Raw genomic sequence first — 23,517 nt, forward strand, 5'->3', positions numbered from 1 at the left:
AGGCCAAGATGTACACAGTTGGCTTCAAGCTGTTGGTTGGTAAAAACGAAAAATAGTACAAATGGGTTTATTTCTTCTTCACGTTTTTAATTTTGACAAGACAAGGTGAAAACTCTTGATATTAAGGAAAGCATCGACAGGGCTCATCAGTTTTGTGTTTCTGACAAAAACAGTGGTTCATTTAGCACTGCAGACAGACAGAACACAGACACAGTTTAACAGCATTGTTCAAATCTTTTAAAGACAATATGCTGACCTAAGCTGAGTTCATAAATCACACTGCTTAAAATAAGACATATTCTCACATTTAGGTTCAAATTTTTACAAAATGATCGTCAGAGTCTTTACTGGCAATCTAGCATGGACACACTTGGTAAAAATGTCTCAAATAATCGGAAACTAAAAGGCTGCTGACAAAAAAAACAAAAAACTCCTAACCTTTATTAGCAGGGTGGTTGATCTAAGGTTTAGCCCTTATAGCGTTTGACTGTATACACTAAATAATTTAAGCCTCTCCTACAGGGGCACATACAAAAAGCAACTAAACATTAGCAGTAATCAGATGACATCTGAATAACTGTATATATGAATATATCTATATAAAGTATGTACAAACCAGAACATATAAAACACGAACTCTGTGCATGGAAGGCAAAAGGACTCTTTCTTCAAATGAGATACTGGGCTTGAAAAAGGGGGATTAAACCCATTTTAAGGATGTACATAAATTGTGTGTTGATCAGGAAATGTCAGTGTTTGTGATAATAGCATGTGAAACTCCTCTGATGGAAAACTGGTTGTGGATACTGGGAGACAAACGGCTGTTATAAATACAGGCTGGCATCAAATATGACATCAAATGAAAACCACATTTGGGTGTAGAAATGTACAAATAAATGCGTGTTGAATAAAGCGGTTCTATTTCTGCAAAAACAAATCTTTATAGAGTTTTGACTGACACTGATGAATCCCTCTGCAAGGGCAACACTGACCCACAGGTGAATATCCCGAATTAAGTCCTTAGTAAAGAAAACATTAGTGGGAACGCATGGACCATTACAAATGTTACAAAATGGAAACAAAAGGGATGGAAAATCCCCTCTTGAAGCACCCACAAACATTCTCAATCTGCACACAGGCTAGTTATACAAACACACACATCTATCATATCCACGCTGACATAAAGTAGAACTCTGGGAAAGGCACGACCCGCGGAGGGGCTTTCTTTTTTTTGGGGAGTTGCTCCAAAGAGAGAGGAGGGAGTTTCTGACCGAGTAGCGATGATTTCACCAACAAATGGACGGGATTTTTTTATCAAGCTCTACTTGAACTGTGGAGATCCTCAGTGTTGGATAAGATGGAGCAGTAGTGCGGACAGGATTCAAATGTCATCAATTTGGGAATTTACACTGACGTCAGCTTCGAATTTCACTTCACGGTGACGAGATCCCAACGAGCTCCTCCTCCTTGGAAAGACAACAAGCTCTGCAAAGCTGCTGCCCAGTGTGTGTGTGTGTGTGTGTGTGTAGTGTGTTTTATTGTGTTGGTGACCAGAGGGGGCGTTATGGCAGCTGAACTCTGTACGCACAGATGAGTAGCTTGACCTGCAGAAAGAAGAACGATATAAGAAATAGTTAACAAAAACTGTTCATACCGATAAGAGTTCAACCTTTTTAGCCTGTAATAATTATACATAATAATAATAATGATAATAATAATGATGATAATAATAATACATTGTCCATAAAACAAACTCCAAATAACAGCTGGAGCATTATTCACTTCTCTATGACATAATAAATAATAAATAAATTGCTCTTATTGTCATTTCACAGTACAGGTACTATGTAACGAAATTGTTCCTCTGCATTTGACCCATCCTAGTGTTAGGAGCAGTGTGGACGGCGCCCGGGGAGCAGTGTAGGGAACGGTGCCTTGCTCAGGGACACCTCGGTAGCACTTTGGTCTTGCTGGGACTCGAACTGGTGACCTTCCAGTTGCCAAGCCAAGTCCCTATCGACTTCGCCACCACCGCACATTACACTGTATACACTATATTTTCACAAAAATTGGCTAAATGCACAGCTTCTGTCTCGTGTCCTGGACTTTGATTAGTCAAGAATGCTAATTTAACGTAGCTCACACTTTCAGACACTTGTCTCTTCAATTTTTACTTTATTGCAGCTTTCGAGAGTACATCAAAATTCTGTAATTACGACTGTCACACAATTATAGAGAGCAGACAGTTTTATGAGCATGATTCAAGTTGTGTCTTGTGTGTTGTGTTGTGTTGTATCTCTGTGTGAGTGTCACCTTGGCTGTTGGCGCCTCTGCTAGACGAATGAAGAGTCTGTTGATGCCTGGAGCCGGGCTGAAGGAGTAGATGAAGTGACTATCCTATAAAGAAATGTGGAAAGATAACTATTAATTTACAGTAACGGGGAACTAAATGCATGCAACGCTCTAAGATGTTAGTGCAGGTGTAAGTCCTTCTGGTCCTCCTGCAGTTACTGTACCAGGAAGATGGGCAGCTGGAACTTGTCGTTGAGCACGACGGCGTGAACGCTGCAGGGTCCGCAGAGCCGCGCCGTGATCTCATTCATGAAGTTGGCGTGGAAGATGAAGAGGATGATGCCCGAGCCTGCAGGGGAAGAAGGACAGAGGTATTGTGGGAGAGGAACATTTAGTAAGGATAAAAAAGATAGAAGATGGAGGTCTAGAGAGGCATAGAAATGTCAAATGCAACCCAGGGCTGGGTGATAAATCAATAAGATGATGTCTCGTCTTATCCTATTGAGAAGAAATCATAAATCAATATTCACAATTGTGTGGTCTATAATATACAATAAAAAGAATCACATACTAACTCTAATTTCTCAGAAAACCTGATCTTAAACGCAATATCAGTTGAAAATGAAGGTAGTGGTTTGCTTTTTAAATCACTTTATAACCTCCGAATTAAAGGGTGTGTTTTACCCTCTTGTTGTGGCTGTGACTTGAAGCCGAACTCCAGCGAGAAGTCGGGCCCCTCACAGAGCCGGTGGCAGGCGAGAGGGAAGACGGGCTCCAGCAGCACCAGGCGAGACTCAAAGTACGCTCTGATGGCGTCCTCCGCTACACTGGCCAGCCTGAGAGACAGAAACAAACAGTCTGAGTCACTTTACGGACAAAATACATCATGAAAACACCAAAATGAAGGCAGTCTATTTCATTTGTAACATAATGTACCTGGTAAAGCCAGAGGTGGGAAGTAGTGGAGTACAAATACTTCATTACTGTACTTAAGTACATTTTTCTGGTGTCAGTACTTTACTCCACTACTTATTTTTCTGACGACTTTTTACTTTTTGAACACAAATACCTGTACTTTCTACTTCTTACATTTTGAACACAAATACCTGAACTTTCTACTTCTTACATGTTGAACACAAACACCTGTACTTTCTACTTCTTACATGTTGAACACAAATACCTGTACTTTCTACTTCTTACTTTTTGAACACAAATACCTGTACTTTCTACTTCTTACATGTTGAACACAAACACCTGTACTTTCTACTTCTTACATGTTGAACACAAATACCTGTACTTTCTACTTCTTACATGTTGAACCCAAACACCTGTACTTTCTACTTCTTACATGTTGAACCCAAATACCTGTACTTTCTACTTGTTACATTTTCCAAACAGGCTGGTTACTTTAGTTTGAATGTGTGTTTGGTGGCGTGATCATTATTATTCAGAGTCATTGCGTGCCTATTGATTTGAACACGATCCGTGTATCCATAATTTCCTGGTCTTCTCTAAAGAAGAGGGACCAATGAAAACGTTGTCATGTTGCCGTTGTTCAGCATGGAAACATCCATTAGCTAACAATGACATTATTGTTCTATTAATATAAAGGGAGGTCAGGTACTCTTTCAAACAGCTGCTAGTTATGGGTACTTTCTACTGAAGTACACTTCAAAGCCCATACTTCTTTACTTTCACTTGAGTAAAGAAGTTTAGTCAGTACTTCTACTTTCACCAGAGTATTTTTAAACACGAGTATCTGTACTTCTACTTGAGTAAAGGATGTGTGTACTTTTGCCATCTCTGGGTAAAGCTGTAATGACTTGGCACTACTGTGTTACATTACACCTGCTCAGTATTAGTAATATAGTGCTTTGTGACACACCAGGAATCATTACAGTATTCTAATGTTTGACTCACATGCTGACGTGGTCCTTGATCAGGTCGCACACCATCAGGTTGTTGCCCAGCTTGGCGAAGTACATGGCAGCGGTCTTGGTTTTGGACATGATGTTGCAGTCCGCTCCGTACTCCAGCAGGAGGCGCACTACGTCAGTGTTCCCTCTTTTGCAAGCCTGCAGTGAAGGAGAGGAAATATTTACTGAAACAGCCTGTGTCCCATTTACAGATCTTACCACTAAATAATCACTGAGTACAAGAGCCTTAAATATTCTGGTTCTGGTCTTTATTTTTATTTATTTAATTTAAAAATGTTCTATTGTAAAAAAATTATGACGTTGGATGGATTATTGGCGTAAGCTATTTTATTATGTATGAATATGTATGAAAAGAAATTAATAAAAACTTAAAGAACAAAACAAATATTCTTGTTCTCATCACCTTTACCTTAAATTTAAACACATTTCAATCAATCTGGTTTTGAGACTTTGATTGCAATCAGTAATAATACTACTTATAATCGACTATGTATGCTTAACAATTGACAATTGACAAAATGTAAGACTTTTATAGGCATATAATAGATTTTAAGAATGATATTTTCAAGCTTTTAAATTATTCTTAAATAGTGGTCGACGTTGCTTGAGACTGATGTGTGGTGTAAACGGTCCAACTTGGGGTGTTTTAGTTGTTCTGAGGTGTGTTTATTTGTGTGTGTGAAATGCAGCATTACCTTCATCAGGGCCGTCTCCCCACTGAGTGTCTGAGCGTTGACGCAGGAGCCCGCCTCCAGCAGGATAGCAACGGTTGTCAGAAAGTTCTGACAGAGGATAGAGATTAAGGAGAAAAAGTGTGAAAAAACGTGATGACGGCTTATGATGTTAATACGGTCGCTAACACATTTTCTGAAATGTGTGAAAACTGCTTGGGAAGATGAAATTAAAACTTTTTTTTGGCAATGAAATGATGCTGCAAGTTTGTCTGTTTGCACATGTGTGTATTTTGAGTCAACAGTTAATAAATAAATGTGATTATCCCTAAATCAGATTCATGTTCTTCCATCACTTTCTCAAGATTTTATATCTAATGTGTTCGCAAACCTTGGCTTAAGGACAAGAGGCAGCATTAGATTTCATTTGGAGTTGTGTCTCTGGCCAACTTATGAATGTTAGTCTAAGCTTTATTCTCCTTTTGTCTCCAGTTCTGGATGGAAAAGTTCTAAATGAAACATAGCTGCACTAATGTACATTCTCAAATATTGAAGTGACTGTTATTTTGTATATATTGATTGTTGTGTTTTTATTTAAGTCTTAATGTGTGCACATGTAAAAATGTGTCTTTGATTCTGTGTATATATATATATATAAATATTTGCACACATATTTTTAGATACATTTGTTTTTATATTCGAGATGGTGGGAAACGGTATTTCGATCTCTCTGTCTGTACACACAAACTGGAAGATTGACAATAAAGTTGACTTTGATAGCTTCATAGAAAAATTCTCATTTGAGGTAAAAATGCACCGTTACCTTTTCAGCAGCGTGCATCAGCGCTGTGGTGCCGTTCTTCTGTCGTCCGTTCACCTTCACTCCCTTCCTTATCAGCAGCCTGAGGATGTCGTCCTGCCCCCCCGCTGCTGCCAGCATGCTCAGAGACATACCGCTGCTATCCTGCGGACAAACAGACAAATATAGACCTACATGTCACAGACGAGGGTGGGCAATCGGCAACTGTGGATTTTTAATTAGCAGGTTTTCAATTGTGTAACAGCTGGAGAGGGGGAATCACTTAGATGTAACTAAAAGAGATGGATTTTGAGGTATAAATATATCCCAATTTTAATCTTAATCTCGTTTTGGACGGAGACTCACCACCATCTAAGATTGGATATAGACTACGGCTTTTTTTCTTTTCACATTCATGACATAATGGGTCAAATTTGCTATAAAATTCAAAATCAATTTGTTTTTAAATAATTTTACATTAATCCTTTGGTGGAAATTCAAGTTTGATCAAATGTGCATAAAAAGTGTAAAATAAGTGTTACGGTTTTTCACTGATATTATTTTAAATAATCAAAATCATTCAAAAATATTTATTTTCTTCTAATCGTTCCATTTAAAAAATAAATAATAATAAGCAGCCTGGTACTCTGGATAGATCGACACACAGACAACAAAAAAACATTCACACGCGTTTCATTCATCTCGTTAGGCAATTTAGACTAGTCTAACCTGACTTGCATGCCCTTATACAAACAGAGGAAGCCTCTGCAGGAACGCGCGGGGGGGTGGGGAGAATCTTCTTTCCCTGAGGCGACAACCCTGACCCTTTAACTTGAGTCAGCAAATGTTTCTTGTGTGATTTTATTTACTTTTGTGCTCAGACTCCCTACTGAAATTTCTTGACAACTATTTGATGAATTGCAGCGTAATTAATTAGCGTGAGTAAAGGTCCCTTGAGGATCAATTGTAATGATTAAGGTCATCGAGGCTTGTCCTTTAGCACCACAAGCAGGTACAAATATTCAATAATTTCCTTTACATTTATCATCATTGGATTGGCACAACATTTTATACAAACATTCATACTTACCAAGACACAAGTCCTACGAATCCTGGCAAATGCTAGCACACTAAACAAGATCATGAAGATGGCAAAACGTTATACCTGCCATTCACTAGCATGATAGCATGTTTACACTTGTTTTAACACAAAGTCTTTTTGATAACAAACTCTTTAAAGTTTAAGTCAAGAAGCATTTTATTGTACAAGCCAGAGTTATAAGTTCCTTACAGTACTTGATCATAAGCATTAGGAGAAGGCAACATAATTACAACAGGATGAAGAGTAAAACGCACAGTGTGCTCATACAATGGCAATGAGAGGAAGTTATAACTATACAGGGAAATGTTGCTTTGCAACACCAAACAGCAAGTGTAGCGTCTGAATGAAAATTAAACATCTGTAGACACTACTGTATACCGCAACTTTCAAAAACTATACAAGGAAAACATGTTAGCCGTTGGTGTGAATGAGCTAACACGGGTCACATGATCGGGCTCACATTCAGGGTTTTGTTTGTCTGACTCTCAGGGCTTTGGGAAAAAAAAAATGGTTATTCTAAAACATATTCACTACAGTTGGTATTCAGGATCACACAAACAGCCTTGTTATCTGAAAGTCTAAACCATAACTTCAGCTTCCTGATCACAAAGACATTTTAAAAAACGACTGCAGAAGGCATGTTCTTTTCTGGTGTCCTAATAAGGAGAGACACGACTGACCAGATCAAACATCAGATTTAAACCTGTGAATATCCAATGGCAAATAAACACTACAGTGACAATGTTTTAAACTGAAATTTGGCTTGTGACCAGCAATCTGCTATTGACAATGTTGATTTCAGGTTGAACTTGTGTTCAGTATTCTGCTTCAAACATGGTACGTGTTTGACAGGAACAAAGTTCAGCTTAAAAATTAAATGTGCATTTTGTGGGCAAATAAAACACTGTCTTTCAGTCAAAGATGATATTGATAACGACTATATTAATTTACTTGACCTTTAATGTTATCCATTGGGAATCAAAGTTTTTATTCTGGTCATACATTTATTTAAGGCAATCTGATTTTGGCTATTAGATATCAATATCCAGATAGTAAAAGCTTAAAAGGAAGTAATAAAACTTAGACAAATGTAGTGTATAAACCTCAAATCAGAGTATACGAAATATGATCAAATACTAAAATGTTCCGCACCGTTGCTGTAAAGTGATACAAAAATACAACAACCAAAGCTTACAGCAGCTCATTAATAAACATATAACAAAACAAAAAACTTAAACATGAAAAAACATTATCAACAAGACTCATGATTAGGTGAGAGGTATACACATGGAGCTCCTAATTCTCTAACATCAGCAGGGAAGGTATGCCATTACTGCTGCAGGCTATCAGGGGCCATCTACAATATAGGCTACTGGCTAAAGAAAGAACACAGTACACTTGGGGCAGGCATTTGGGAATTATGTAAAGAAAATCTACCCACATCTATCATGTTGGAGGGACTGGATGCAAATACTGCTGGTAGGTTTTCCATTTCTTTTATGATCATCAAAATCCATAAAAACGCTACTGAAAACAGTACAGGCAGAAAGATAGGTGTTTCAGTAGGTATTGACGTAAAGAAGAGTACAAATCCCTCTGGAAATCTCTCACTGAGGCTACCTTTGCTCAGTTTCACATATCATTTGTTTGAAAATATCAAAGCGTGTTTATGTGCCGCAGTTGCTTCATCCCACAGCCAGTGACTAATTGCAGGTGGCAAATCCTGGAACCAATTAGGTTTACATTTACTAAATGATCACACATCTAAATTAGAGCACTTTCCAGAGATCAAACCTGTGATGATTGGACAATTTGACAGAGGTACATAACTGACTGTGTCACATACGTTTATATGCAATCTAACCATATTAAAACATTACCATCAGCCTTTTTCTAAGCCAAATCTACAGTACAAACGTCCTTAGTTAGACCCATTTAGCGTATAGTCATGCAACAGTACCAATGGACAGGATCTGAATACTATGAACTTTAAAAAAAATGTGACTAAAAGAAAGGCAGGGCAGACACCAATTCACTGCTGAATTATTAAGGTAAAAGCTACAGCCCTCGCACGCCTCTAAAATCACTTATTGTTTTTTTTGGGAAGTCCATTCGAAATATTTACAGGGACATATAAACAGGACCATCCCACTCCGTGTTTGGATTATTTTGTGTCTCTGGTTCCTGTCCTTCACTTGGTTTTGAGGCCATAACATGCCCTCTTCTTTTAAATGACTGAATTGAGTTATGTACAAAATACTTGACATCCCTCCATGTTCTGCTGTTTAAGGCAGGTTCAGCAGCTAAACATGCATCACAATCCTTTTTGCCTGGCACTTTCACAAGTTTACAGAAGTCTCCCATCTGATGCCTCACAGCATCCTGCTCCTCCTTGCTCCACAACCTCTTGTTTCTCTTTTGAGGCTTGTCAGCTGGACTGACTTGTCCTCCTCCACTTTCCTGTCCAACTGGTGTTCTGTCAGAAACACCCGTTCTATGGACTGTTGGGACAACCTGAGCAGTTGTAGGAGCCCTAGGTGGTGATCCTGTGGGGTACCCAGGTGTACTTACATTGTTCAAAGGTGTGAAAGAAGAAACAATTGGCCTATTTCTGTCATTTATTGGTGAGAAAGCAGTGGCCATTGGTGTAATTGTGTTCAATGGCGTGAATGTAGGAACCATTGAAGTGCTTGGGGTAGTAAAGGTGCTAAAATGAGGAATCATGGATGAACCTGTATTGTCCTGTGGTGTATACACAGAAGATACTGACATACTTGTGGCATTCTGTGTATAAGAAGGGGACAACGGCATTATGATGTTGTTCTCCGATGTGTATGCAGGAGGCATTAGTGCATTTGTTGTGTTGTGTGGAGTAAATGTAGGAACCACTTGTGTATCAGTAGCGTTTAATGGTGTGAAAGTTGAAATCAACTGTTGACTTGTAAGGTTCATGTCTGCACTAGTAGAACACAAGGAAGCATACGTTGAAGTCATCTCCTGGGAGAAATTGGTTGGAGCCATTGTCATACAACAACTACTTTCAGTCAGATGATCTGGATTCACTGTTGTCAAACTACACACAACGTTCGAGTCTTCCAAATCTTTCTCTGTGTTTTGGACTCCATTTTTTGAACTCTTTGGACTCTCAGTTAAACTCCCGTCAGATTTATGGTGGTTACTTCTCCTCCGTATTGTCTGTAGTGTGTTGTGTACGTAGTTTTTGACGTCGGTCCAAGATCTCCCACAAAGATCTGGTTCAGCAGCTATGCAAGCATTGCACTCTTTTTTGCCTGGAACCTTTAACTCTGTGATAAATTCACTCAAGTAACGCTTCACTGCGGACTGCTCCCACTCACTCCAGGGTCTTCTCTTTAAAGCAGGCTTCTCTACAGTTCCTAAAAAGATAAAGTGTATCATGGTTAAACAAAGGAAATAAAGAATGCATTAGTCTCTACATTTGAAGTGATAAACTCAAGAGCTTGACAGTTCATTCCTGATCTTAGAAAATGGAAGATTTTGTTTAATTGGCTACTGTTTGTCTGATTTAAATTGATTGTTCTTGAGTATTTGTCAGAGTGCTTTTTAGCAGCGTGGGGTGTCTTGTTTTCTTATGCACCTCAGAGTCTTTGCAGGAGCGCCCTAGTTTAAATCATTTGAACTCAGAGCAGAAAAGCTTCTGACAAGATGGACCCTCTGTGGTGGCTTACTTTCAATGTCTTCCTAGGCAATCTGCAAAACAGTTGATCAAACTGTGGCCTACTTTCTAACCTTAAGGCGACTGACTAGCTTTTAGCCAACATTGTTTTACCCCGTTTTGTTAGAAACGTAATGCAGAGGCCAAAGGAAAGGTGATTTGGTGGTTAAAAAAAGAAAAAGCGAAGGCTACTTCTACTTAAAATACTACAACAAAAAAGGCAGTTGACTGCGCCCAAGCTATGAAAAGTAAAGACTGTCAATTGTTTTTCACGAATTAACGGTCAAGTTCTGGAAGTGATCACAGGTCAATCTACTGATAAATACAGTGTTATACGATTAAAAGTTGCTTAACAATTAAGTAGGTTAAATACAGATTGGAACACCAATACTTTGAGCCCTTGAAAATCAAAGAACACATTAATGCAAAAGTTACTCACCATCTCTTGCATTGGCAGGTGGACTTGATGGAAGCGTTCGATCCATTTTGAGAAGCTGTTGGCTCATTTCCTCCAGCAGTAATGCATTTTTTGAGAGACTGTAACACTCCTGGTTACTGCTTCCCAACATCTTGGATACTTGATCCACTTCGTGTTCACTCAGGCTCATGAGCTGCCAGCAAAGGGCAATTTGCTCTCTTAATGATGAGGACAGAAGGGCTTCAGGGTTTTTTACTCCACATTCCATTGCAGACCTTCGGAAACAATCCAATGCTCTGATGAAGGATGGACCTTCAGTCCGTGCAAACAGGTATGGGTTCATTTTTGACACGCCCGCTTGTTCTCTATTTTCAACGAGTAAATCGATTGATGAAACCATTCTCTCCGTGAGCAGAACCAGCATGTTCCTCCCGAACTGACCTTCTAGTTCTAATCTGGTGAAACTGCTACCAAGGTCCAGCTCCAATTTAGTGCTTTTTCTAATTTGATCTGCAGAGGGCATAAATGTTCCACTACTCTTCTTATTGTAACTTTGCAAAAGCAATCTACCAATATTTCCTACCCGTCCTCTGTTGAACAAACACACATCTGCAAGGGTGGCCTCGCTGAGCTTTTTCCAAGTTGACAAATTAGGACTTTCTTTCAGCTCCTTCCTTGCTTCTTCTTCTTCCCCCGTGATAAACGTGTGGAGTTTCATCAGATCTTCCGTCACAGTTGATTTGTCTACTTCCACTTTCTTAACGTCTTGCTTTTGGGATAATGCGAGAGCTTTGCGAGAAAAACACTCACTCCACTTAGTATCGAGAAGTTGTATGAACTTTCTTACTTCACTTTCTGTTTCACTGTCCTCTGTCATGCGGCTTTCCCCAAAAGCTATTTCGGCAGCACGTTTCAGAGAGTAGCGAATCTTGGAGACGAGGGAAATCGTTTTAAACTTACTGGAACTGGGGTCAAAGCCACTTAGTTTTTTGGCCCCTTCAATGGCTAATCCAAATCTGGATGGAAGGCATATTTCATGCAGGTACTTTACGCTGCCATCAAGCTCATTTACAGCGACCACAAATCTACCTAATTCCCTCATCTTTTGTGCAATATAAGCAAACTGAGACTTGTCATGGTCATACTTGGCAGACAACGCATTTCCATATTTACAAATAAGGGGATCGTTTCTAACATGCCTTGAAATGTCATCTTGATGCATGATGTGGATGATTTCCTCGCAACCACCAATTAAGAACTCTGACATTGGCAGCAGCCGGGAGGCAGCACTATGGACTCTGCCTTTCTTAGTTTTATTAGAAGATTTCTGATCTCCCTTTCTGGCCTTACATGACCGCTCATGCCTCCATAAATCTGTTTTGCGATAAAAAGCAAAGCAGTGCTGGCAAGGAAGGAAGTCACGTACTGATATGCTGGGATTTTTAACCTGTTTCTTGGTGACAATTTCCCCTTCGCCACTTTTGAGAACTTGGCAATTATGTTCATAATCTCCTTTATTTCGAATCTGGTCAAGTAGACTCTGTCTAACTCTGGAACCTTTGGGAAAGTGTATTGCATGGGTAACATCTGTTTCGTCTGAATGCCTTCTTTCCAAGTGCTTTGCAAGTTGGGTATAAGCAATTTTGCAATATAAACAGAAGTGCTTTTTACCTGGCTCTTTTCTTTCATCATCCACTTTTGCAGGAGTCAACTGAATAACTTTCTTACTGGATCGTGCTGGTTGTTTTCTCTCCACATAACTTCTGCGACGCCATGGTCGCCTTTTACGAATCTCCTTTGTGCTCGACTTAAATGTATATTTACTATCTGACTGACCTGCCTCTGCATCCTCTGCCTCATCACTCGAGCCATTTGAGTCCTCAGGGGCATTGCCATTTTGTTCTGTATTGTCATCGTTTCTTGTAAGCATCCCTTCTGCATTTGTGTTATCTGAATGAACAAAGTTCAAACTAATTTTACTTGTAAAACAACCATTTGCGTCCTCTGACATCTCGTCTTCCTGTGCTTGCTTCTGGTCTTCTTTTCCTTGACTTTCCTGCATGGCAGCAGAATCAGAACCAGCACTTTTTGATTCCGTTATATCCTTTCCACCATTTGGGATCAGTTCATGTTCCCTGAATGTCACTTGCTCAGCGTTTATACTGGCAGGACAGCTTGGCATTCTTTCTACCTCCATACCTTGTGGGAAATTCTCTTTTACTCTTTGAGTACCCTCGTAATTTCTGGCACTGTCAAGGTCAGAAGTCAACCTAAGAGCATCACCCGAACTTCTCTCTTCAATCAAGCTCCTCTCGCCTTCAAATGACCTCGCCTCACCAATAGTACAAGCCTGCAAGAGAACAAGTATATGTAAGACTCATTGCCAAATCAGATTCCATGTATAATTTACTGAGTGAACCTAAAGCACAGACCCATTCAATGTGGGATAAACAAAATAAAGCTATATTTTAGTTTGAATTTTGGTTGTTAAGAGATGGTAAGTCGGGCAACTCGTTTTTGGTACCGTCTTTTAAACATTCTTTGCACATTTTCAAATGCTTTTTAAACGCATAAGCACCTTGGCTATGCCCCACCAAGATCCAGGCTCATTCAAACAGAAGTCAATGTGATGGCCACACATCACTTTTAGACCAACATCGGTAACAAAAGACCCCTTGACACCTCTCAAGTCTCCAGTACAAAAACCACATGTGACCCATTCGTGAACAGTTAATGGCTTTATTGGATCAAGCATTTTGATATTGTAAATGTCTAACCAAGTATATGTAGTCATGGCATGTTGGATGAAATGCTACATGAAGTGAACAGAATATGCACTGACGCTAGACCTACATTGACGTCTTGCATTTAAAGAAAACATATTTTGTTATGTTATGAACAGCTTTTAGGCTTAGCATAGCAGTTTTCCTCCAGTATAATATAAAAAATGGGTGACTAGGTACAGATGCAAAACAATTTAATGGTGTTCAGCCATTTTAAGATGAGAAAAACATATATATATATATACAATGTTGAATAAATGATAGTACTGGTGCATGCTGGCTGCACATGTGTTATGCTAATGATTATGAAACATCTGAGAGCATATACAGTAAGTACCTGCTTCATAGAGATCATCTTGTCCCAATACTTCATGTTTTCAGTGTCTTCTTCCATTGTTGGGTTACCTGCAAGGAAAGAGGACACAACAGTCTCTAATGTGTACATATCATCATGAATTAATAATGTTGAATGAATAAAGTGTCCAAGTTATCAATGTACAACTCCACTAGCTGCTAACATCACGAGTAATTAGAGCAATGAGCAATTTACTTTGGTGAAGATTCCTTTAACATCTCCTGCCGATTTTACAACAATACAGTTCACATTGAAAGTAATAAAAAAAACATGATATGTTTAATTGAACTTTTATTAATTACCACAAAGTTTTCCATGCTTAAAAAAAATAGTAATTGTAATCAAACTAAATGGCTACATAAAAGAATATTCACAATATTGAAATATACCTCAACATATGTCAAAAATTGAATTTGATAAAACATTTAAAATATGTAATGACACACTCTTACCTGGGGTTTGTAGCAGAAGTGAAGGTGATTTGGAGTTGTGAAGAATATCTTGAAGCGTTCAATTATTAGTAGACATGAAACCGTTAAGTCTGAGGTTTGAGATCTTGAAGAGAGATTCCTTGGTGCACCGTTAACATTTTTTTATAGAAGCGCCGTTTGGGTTATTTGTTTAGATCCTTTAGTTGTAACGGTATGAAGTCATCTCTGCTTCAGCATGTAGCTCTCATTTTTTTATTTGATGTGTGACATGTACAATTATTTTAGGGTGTCCTCAGATATTCCAAAGACTCTCCATAAGTCTTAAAATGTAGTCAAATCACAAATAGATGATTGTATCTGAGACAGAAACAATGTCGTAAAGAACATCTTTTGACGCGATGATCCAAGATGGCGCGCAAAGACCCAGCGCCTTTTTTTTCTCTTCAAGTTCAATTTGGCTGTTTCATGTCACCTTAAAAAAAAAACTAGTAAACAAACACAATGTGCTCATCTTACCCCCTCCCACCGCTACTGACATTTCATCTTCATGTTGCCAGCCGCCTCAGCTTGTCAGTAAATTGTAAAGGTTTGTCAGCAGTAGCCTGACACCGCATTGGGCCGGCAAGACCAGAAAATCTACCCAACTCTAGTCATAATGAATAGGAGGTGCAAGATTTGTGCTCAAAAATGTAAAAAATGTCTCACGTGAGGACATTGCACATGGGACAAATGCAATTCCTGTGCAACCATTGTTCGTGTGATATGGATCTCAAACCGTTCTACAACTTTGCTTCCATTTGAGCAAAATGTAATGTAGTTTAACTCGATGCAAGTTCAACATTTTGTACGGTGATGACATGGCCGAGCAAGTCTTTGACCTTATTTGTTTTTCTTCTACACACACACTTCCATACACACTCACACACATACTGGGGGCCACCAAGGTGCTAGCTGTAACATTTTTAAAATGTGCTTTTGTTTTGAAATTGAAGTATCAAGAAGTTATATCTAAATAAAATAAATAACACAACATTTTTTTTAAAGATCGCAGATTGGTCAGCTGATTGTTTTGTATAAGACGAACTAAAACAAAACATTTTGTAAGGGAAGGAACATACCTCCTGGTCCAGATTGTACTCCTCTTTGGAATTAAGAGCCAACTTTACAGCCATGTAATCTCCACTCTTCACAGCTTCCCGCAATTCACCTGACGGGGACAAGATGGAATTTGAAGATGTCAAAGATACATAACAATATATTGTGGAAAAAAACAAACAAATTATATGAACATCTTTTAAAAATGTAAAATAAACATGAGGCCAGACCAGAGACTTTATGGTATTTTTTAAATGTTACTTAATGATTTTATGAGCAGGAATGTAAGCATTACTTTTTTGTTGAAGTTGTTAATGTTGGCCTGTTATGTTTGTAGTTCATTTTACATTATTACATTACATTGCATTTAGCTGACGCTTTTATCCAAAGCGACTTACAATAAAACATTTCAAGTGCTACTCAACTGGCTTTAGATAAGCCAGTCCTTTATTAGTATATAAGTGCTTTGTTAGTAATTTTATTGCTCGAAGTGGAGTCGAAAGAGATGAGTTTTTAGTCTGCGCCGGAAGATGTAATGAAACTTCAACTGTTCATATTCAACAGTTGGCCTTCAATAAGTTTGTTCCTGAAAACTCCTTGAATGCTTCTAGATAGCAGCAGCAGTGTCTCAAATGCCAGTGTCTGTGAATGGAAATACTCACTGGGTGATAATGGAGGACCTGACAGGATCTCGTCGTCTCCGTTCAGATGTTTCTGGAAGTCATCCAGCGTCATCCAGTCCAGGTTCAGGTCCATTCCTAGACTCAAAGTGGCTTGGCCCTTGTCTTTAAAACACACAATGCAGAGAGAGAGATACTTCATTAGTTGGCAGGTGGAAACTTTGCGAAATGCAAATCTTCCTTGCATATGCTTCGAACTTCAGTTAGTGTTTGTAGCAGGGATGGAACGATTCATTGTTTTGCAAGTCAAATGTTATCTAGTAAAATGTAAAAAAAGTTGTTTCCAGGAGAGGATAACATCTTATCAATTTCCATGTTCTTTCAAGTTTAAGTGCCCTGTGTTTAGGGGGGGGCTCTCGAAAATAAAGAGATTTAAATAATAAACGTTTTACTTGTTGGATTTGGGGAATTTTTGTAGTATTTCTAATTTAATAAGATCCAATCCAAAATAGGTCACAAGACATTGGTATTACAGTCCAAGTTTGCTTTGGATGGTTCGGTTAAAGTAAAAAAAGTCCAACTTAAATCCTACCTCTGAATTATTTCAATTCTGAGGTCAACAGAAAATGGACATATCAAAGTTACAAGATGGTTGTTTCATTATGAATAAAAAGCAATTGGATATTTGGAAGCAGCAATGATTACATTCTCAGTGGCCAATCAGATGCATACCAGATTTGTCAGCGCCCCCCGGTGGGTCCTGGGAGTCCTGATTGTCGTCACATGCCATGAAGAGCCTGGTCTCGCTGTCCTCTCTCCTCTTCCTCCTGTCCTCTGCGGGAGGTTTCCTCTCCCAGCCGGGCCGCTGTGCCTCCTCTGATCTCTCCTTCCTCTCCCGGGAATCCTCTCCAGGCTTCTGCTTTGCTGGAGTCTCCTCTGCTTCCCTCTCCTCGCTGTCCAGGCTGAAGCCAAAGCTCTGGCCAGGTCTGGAGGCTAAAGGAGAGCAGACAAGTCGTCATATTTCTTGGGCTTCAAAGAGCCTCCAAAGGCATTTATACATAAAACAAGAGACATGCCGGTGTCATGCATACCTTCCGATTGCTTGTTCTTCTCCGTCTTCTCGGACTCTGCTTTCTGAGCCGGAGACTCTTTGGTTGTCTTGGGGATCTTCTCAATCTTTCCTATTAGCTAGAAGTGGGGAAAATACAATGTTAACAGCTTGTAGTCTTTTGAGGTAAACTCACCGGAGTAGCAAGAACAGCGCAAACATGAATGGTAACTAAGGTAAAGGAGAAGTTCAACATTTGACAGAATTATGACAACTAAGGGTATTGCTTATTCTGAAAAACATATGAATGTGGTCCTCTCCTGACTTACAAATGATTTACTTTTACTATATAGTTTTTCTAACAGTAGATTTAGGCATTTTATGCACTTTCTGTTGCTACGTCCGGCAAAATATGCGTATTATTACATGTTAATGATAGCTTCATGAAGGGTAAACGCCCAGGACGCAAGCAGTGATGTTACATCTCATTACCTAAATCAATCATTTATACAACGTTTAAAGGTGGGGTAGGTAATTTTGGAGAAACCAGGCTCGAGTGCGCTAGAATTTGAAAATACACAACCGGAAAAAATCTGCCACTTCCTTACAGAGCCCCTCCTCCAACACACACGAACGCGCACATGACCAATGAGGGCACGAGATAAGTTTGTGCACAGATGGAAGGCTGACAGGCAGGTAGGCCATCCAATTACTTTAACCAGGCCGGCTAAAATGATTGGTCGTGCTTTTTACAGTACTTACAGGCTTCCACAGATGACATTTTTTTATGGAGTTTTTGTCAAAGCACTTAAGATATTCATTGCTATCGGGATGTTAAGAGCATTCCATGGAATATAACAAACAGTGTATCTCGAGCCGGTTTCTCAAACTTACCTACCCTACCTTTAAATCAATAGAGACAATTTTCAAAAAACTTAAAAGCATGTATGACGTGAAAATCTCCATTTTCCATGTGTGGCTTAATGTTACCTTACAGAAATGTTAATAAGATAAAATGTGTATGCACTTTTGTCAAGTTAAACCAACATGCAACCCATTTTTGAGAGAGAGGGAGAGACTTCACCTTTGTGGGTTTGCTGCTGGTCTTCTCTGGGGGGGCCTGATGCCCGGGCTGCCTGCGGGGGGCGCGGTCTTTGGCCTCGCAGTTTAACAGGAACTTCTCAAACAGATTAGTGGAGCCTGTAGCGTCCTTCGCTCCCAACAGCTCCTCTTTAGCCACCTCATCCTCCTTCAACTTGATGCCGACTGCGGGTGTGACCGAGGAAGTGGAGGACGATGAGGATGTGGAGGAAGACGGGGCTTTGGGGGGTGCAGGCGTGATCTCCTGCCCTTTGCTCTTGGCTTTCTTGTGAAGGGTGGAGCTATCGCTAGAGTCTGAGTGCAGAGCAGCGTCCTCTTTCACTTTCGAGGTGAGGCTCTTCAGTTTTAGGAGGCTGCTTTCTTTCTGAGCGGCGTCTGGCTTTTTGCTCTTTTTGTCGTGGATGAGGTCTTTAATGCCCTGCAGCCTCCCTTCCAACTTCCCCTTGGTAAGTTTGGACTTGTCGTCAACGCAGACTTTTTCTGCCGACTTTGTCACGGTTTCCGTTGATGCATTATCGTCCGTTTGGGACTCTGAAGGACCGTCGCTCTGGTTCTCCTCCAGCGGTGCAGCGGCCTCATCTTCAGAGGTTTCTACCTTCCTGTCCTTCTTCCCTTTCTTCTTCTTACCCTCCTCTACCTTGTCTTTCTTTTGTTTCCCTACCTCTTTTCCCTTCTCCTTCTTGTGTTTTTTGGAGGGAACAGGCTCATCGTCCTCATCTTCAGATTCAACCAGACGCTTTTTCAAATCAAGCTTTTTCTCCTTTGGAGTCGGGGCTTTCTCTCCTTCTTCTTCCTCTTTGTCGGTGTCTGGTGCCGGGATCGGCCTCGACTGCTCCTTCCGTTTCTCTTTCTTCTTCTTCTTCTTCTTCTCCTTTGGAGGTAGTTCCTCTTTCGCTTCTTCTTCTTCTTCCTGTACCTTTACCTTTTTCTTCTTCTTGACAGGTGCCTCTGTGGGACGGTCTTTGTCACTGTCTGAGTTTGCATCAAACACTTCGCTCTTTGAAGGCAGAGGTTTCTATTAGAAGGACAGATAAAGCACAATAAGCTTTACAATATATTATCTTTGGCTATCTAGCTTAGGCAACATGAATTAAAAAAAATACTAGGGGCTGCAATCTTCACAGGGCTTCACAAGTCTAACGGTCTACTCTCTGATCATTTCTCAGATAATCTTTTTAGTGAACTTAACCCTTATGTTGTGTTCGGGTCTCCCGTGACCCGTTTCAAGTTAAAATTATATAATAACTACGCTCTAGTTTTTTTTATCGGAACAAGGCTTCATGATATCCTCCACAACAGCTATATGAACACTACAAAACAGATTTTGACAATTTTTGCCAAGTCTGAAGGTCTCTCAAAAAAAAAGTGTATCATTTGGTGTTCGGGTCTGGGAAGACCCAGCAGCATTGTTTGGGGTGACTCGAGGTCAAATTTGGCCCAATCAAGATTAATCTTTGACTTTAGACACCCCTCCCCCACCCCCTTCATCCACTGTAACAATCATTTTTCGCAACATGCACCTGGTCTCCCCTCCCTCTGGCCCCCTCCCCCCACGGGAACTCGACCTTTCTCAAAGAATATGTACACTAACACTTGAACTTGAACACACACATGCACGTGTGCAATATGTGGTGTAATGTGTTTTGGGGCCATAACATTAAATAACAACAGGATTGTACGGTTATGAATGCATTATAAGTTAGTTATGATGTAGTTAAAACAATATTGGATGATAGTCATTTTTTTTTGGGGTTTTGGACTGAGATAAATCATGAGTCAAAATTGACCTGCGAACACCATGAATGGTAACAGCTTTCGAACACAACACTAGGGTTAAAACCCAGTGTTTTTCTGAAAAGGATAGCTATACATCTATTCTCGCTCAGATGTTTGGTATATAAATATCTACGGATGTGTTTTGGACACATTTCTTGGCAGTGGAGAGTTCAACAATCTATCTCAGTTGGTCATGCCAACAAGCCATAATCAGTAATTAGGGGTAATACCGTATTGCTTAAATGCTGTTTCTAACGCCTGTCTTATTAATACAGTGAATATAGTATCAGTGATACTCTGTTTAGCAGACTGTCACTTAGACGTACCGGGGGCTTCTTGGCTTCTGCCTCTTTCTTGACCTTGATCTCAGCCATGTTCTTCTTAAAAGCCAAGAGGACCTCATGACAGTCCTCCAAGTGGGCCTCTGGCTCCCAAGTGTCATCGTCCGAGCAGTAGTTCTTCCAGCGGACTCTGTAGAGCATTTCACCCTGAAAACAGAGAGAGAGGGATATGAATCTCCAGAATTCAATCAACAACAACCTGACAGGGTGGCTGGTAGCTGCCAGAATGTATCTACCGAGTAGTTTACCAGCTAATCTGATGATGGCTTCCTGTGATAAACATCGCAGACAAGCTACATACAATTTTTAACTCTGAGTATTTTGAGGGAGGACATTTTTATTTTACTCATTCATTTTTAGTTTTCATAACAGTGTCAACAAGTGTTCATTGGGCAGAAAAAGTGGAACAGCAAGATTTGAAAGCCTAAAAAGACAACATTAAGTGCAACCATCAAGAGATCAAAGAAAAGTGAGAAAAAGTGTGCAACAACATGGCTTTTATTGTGAAGTAACCAGAGGAAGTCTCCTAGTCATAGTATGTTTGACAAACAAGAATAATCTCGATTTACCGTTAAGATTTTTAAATAATTTTTCTATTTAGCCGGGACAATGTCTTCATAAAAGGGGTGGGTTAGTTGAAGAGCTGCAACATTAATACTGAGGCTATAGCATACATCAAATGAGAAAGAGTAAAAGTATTTAAGTAAAACAATGTTCTTCATCTCTCATGGATTTTTAAAGACATGTCACAAAAACGAATCGGTAAAACAGTGACTTCTCACAGTAAAATATATCTTTGCAGGAACAATCTTTCTCTGATATAGCAAATTCGTGCAGTTATCATATTGATTATCTTAGGACTGACTTTAGATATTCTGTTCCATTTCTTATCTAAACATGCATTGGCTTCCTCTTCCCCCTTACTTCACACATAGATAAGTATTTCTGTTTGGTGCACCTTCTTCACACACAAACAGTTTGTGCATAGCCCTTTATCACTCTAATCCATGACATTGGGCCGGTGCTCCCATGTTGTGCATCGCTGCACCAGTACATAAACGGTCTGTTTTAATGGCTGCATCTTCATGTAGAGCTGTCAGCAGGCCAGGCTTACTTCCTAAATGTGTTTGTTTTCACTCTCCTCCGCTTTTGTGAGCTTTTCTACACAGGTGGTGCAAACCCCTTGAGCCTCTTTAAAAATCGGAGACCAGCACTAAGCCAAGTGTGTTAATAACTCACTAGGGATCATATTAGCTCCACCACCTCCATGACCATGTGATCCTCATTTTGCAGATTCTAGTAGTCCCTCAAGTCCCCCTACATAGCAGTCACTTTAATCTGTCATTGAGGTAATTTGCCTTCAATTTGTGGTTCTTATTATGTGGTTACAATGTAAATCAGAGCATGATTGCTTTACCCTTTCTCCAGCTATTTGGCCAAAATGGGTTTCTCCTGTACAATATGTTGTTAAACATCAATTTCATGTGTATTTAAATCGATCAAGAAATGCGTTAAGTCAGTGTTTGAAGTGATGCTGCATAATTAAAGTTTTATAATGACAAATTATTCAGTGAGGATGGCTCTGCAGCTGGAGATGCGTTTATTTGTTGCCACTGTGAATGTGTTACAGGTTTAAAAATAGCTTACTCTTGAGATGTGGAAACTGAATTTAACAGTACATCTTTTGACAGAAATATGAATACAGTTTTTGTTCAGTAGGAGTATATATTATATTTAAGTGTGAAGTGTGAACAAGTTGCTTTGGAAACCTAATGCAAACATTCAAATAAAAACGTGTTTTAAGTAGTTTCATTCTGTGTTTTAAATGTCTTGTTTCTATTGGGAAGCACTTTTTAGCAGTTTATACAATTAACTTTATTATTAAATATGAAAAAATAAAACACCTGTCCCATGGTTAATGCGTTATTTTATTATTAAAAGTAACTTGTTTTTTTATTATTCTATAAAATGTCATAATGTTAAGATAATACATATCCTTAATTTAAATAGCAAATGAGGTCTCATTATAATCCATCTGGAGTTGCTTTACCTTTCCTGTACAACCTATGCCTAGGTGGTAAAAGTACTTAGGCCGAAGTAAAAGTACCAGAGAGTAGGGATACAAGTTACAAGCAATCAAAATGTAGAAAAGTATCAAAATATACTTAAAGTACCAAAAGTAAAAGTACTCATTCTGCATATTGGTCCATTTCAGAATAATTGAATGATAAGAATAAATACATGGTAATACTCATCTTAGTACCTCAAAATTGTACTTGAGTAAATCTACTTAGTTACTTTACACCACTGTGTGTTGTTCATTATTATGCATTGATGCATTTCTCTTAAAAACACACGTTAGTGATCTGTTGTCATGCCAATAACGGCGTAACGTCAGCAGCCGTTAGTAAATACACATCAGGAATTAGGCTAATTGATAGTGCTTACCGCTGTGAAAAGTCCCTATGCAATATGTTTAATGAACAATAAAACCAGCACTACTCTGGGGAATTGTTTTTATTTAGCTATGCATGTGGGCAAGATGTAAAAAACAACTGCAAGCTTGCAGGGCGGCCGTCCTTGGAGGAGAGGAGAGCGATGTCCGCTCTCCCCTCCTCAATGGAGAAGTTGTGCTAAAAAGCCCGATTCTAAATGTGCACGAAAATGCCATTTAATGCATCAAAATGAACTTGAAATACATTGCAGACAGGTGTTAAAGTAACAATATGTGCCTGCATATTGTTGTAGGTGAGCTATGCACAGCAGGAGTGGAGAATATAGCAATGCCACCATGTTGTTAGCTAGTTAGCTTAGCTAGCTTTACCTCTTCCACCCGCATGTCGATGATCTGCTCCACTTCGTACTGAGCCTCCACTTCCTCTTCTTGCTCGCTGTCCGCGGTCTCTACCTTGTCAGCCTCCGCCGCCATGGCTGCGGATTTGTTTAAAATTGTGAGATTTTTTGGATCCAGGAGTGGTGAAAAAGGCCGCTTTGGCTGTGTTCAGGAAGCAAAGTGTACCTGTGCTGCAGCAGCACCGCCCGTTCCTACCACGC

At 39.6% G+C, this 23,517-nt stretch overlaps 1 protein-coding gene across 2 annotated transcripts; it reads right to left on the reverse strand.

The window, feature by feature from the left end:
* Positions 1–66: 66 nt before the first annotated feature.
* Positions 67–23,517, reverse strand: mphosph8 (M-phase phosphoprotein 8). Of its 2 annotated transcripts, XM_034146867.1 has the most exons (14): positions 23,288–23,517; positions 20,449–20,610; positions 18,330–19,361; positions 17,289–17,385; positions 16,930–17,190; positions 16,240–16,362; positions 15,601–15,689; positions 5,724–5,864; positions 4,925–5,011; positions 4,213–4,367; positions 2,977–3,128; positions 2,517–2,641; positions 2,314–2,397; positions 67–1,604 (listed from the first exon to the last, which is right to left on the reverse strand). In XM_034146867.1, the coding sequence occupies exons 1-14, from the start codon at positions 23,390–23,392 to the stop codon at positions 1,563–1,565; spliced, it is 2,655 nt and encodes an 884-aa protein (XP_034002758.1). In that variant the 5' UTR covers positions 23,393–23,517; the 3' UTR covers positions 67–1,562. The 2 variants fall into 2 exon arrangements, with proteins under 2 accessions (XP_034002758.1, XP_034002757.1); XM_034146866.1 differs by lacking the exons at positions 67–1,604; positions 2,314–2,397; positions 2,517–2,641; ... (2 more) ...; positions 4,925–5,011; positions 5,724–5,864 and adding exons at positions 6,940–10,196; positions 10,935–13,263.

The sequence above is a fragment of the Trematomus bernacchii genome, unplaced genomic scaffold (assembly GCF_902827165.1).
Source record: "Trematomus bernacchii unplaced genomic scaffold, fTreBer1.1, whole genome shotgun sequence".
NCBI lineage: Eukaryota > Metazoa > Chordata > Actinopteri > Perciformes > Nototheniidae > Trematomus > Trematomus bernacchii.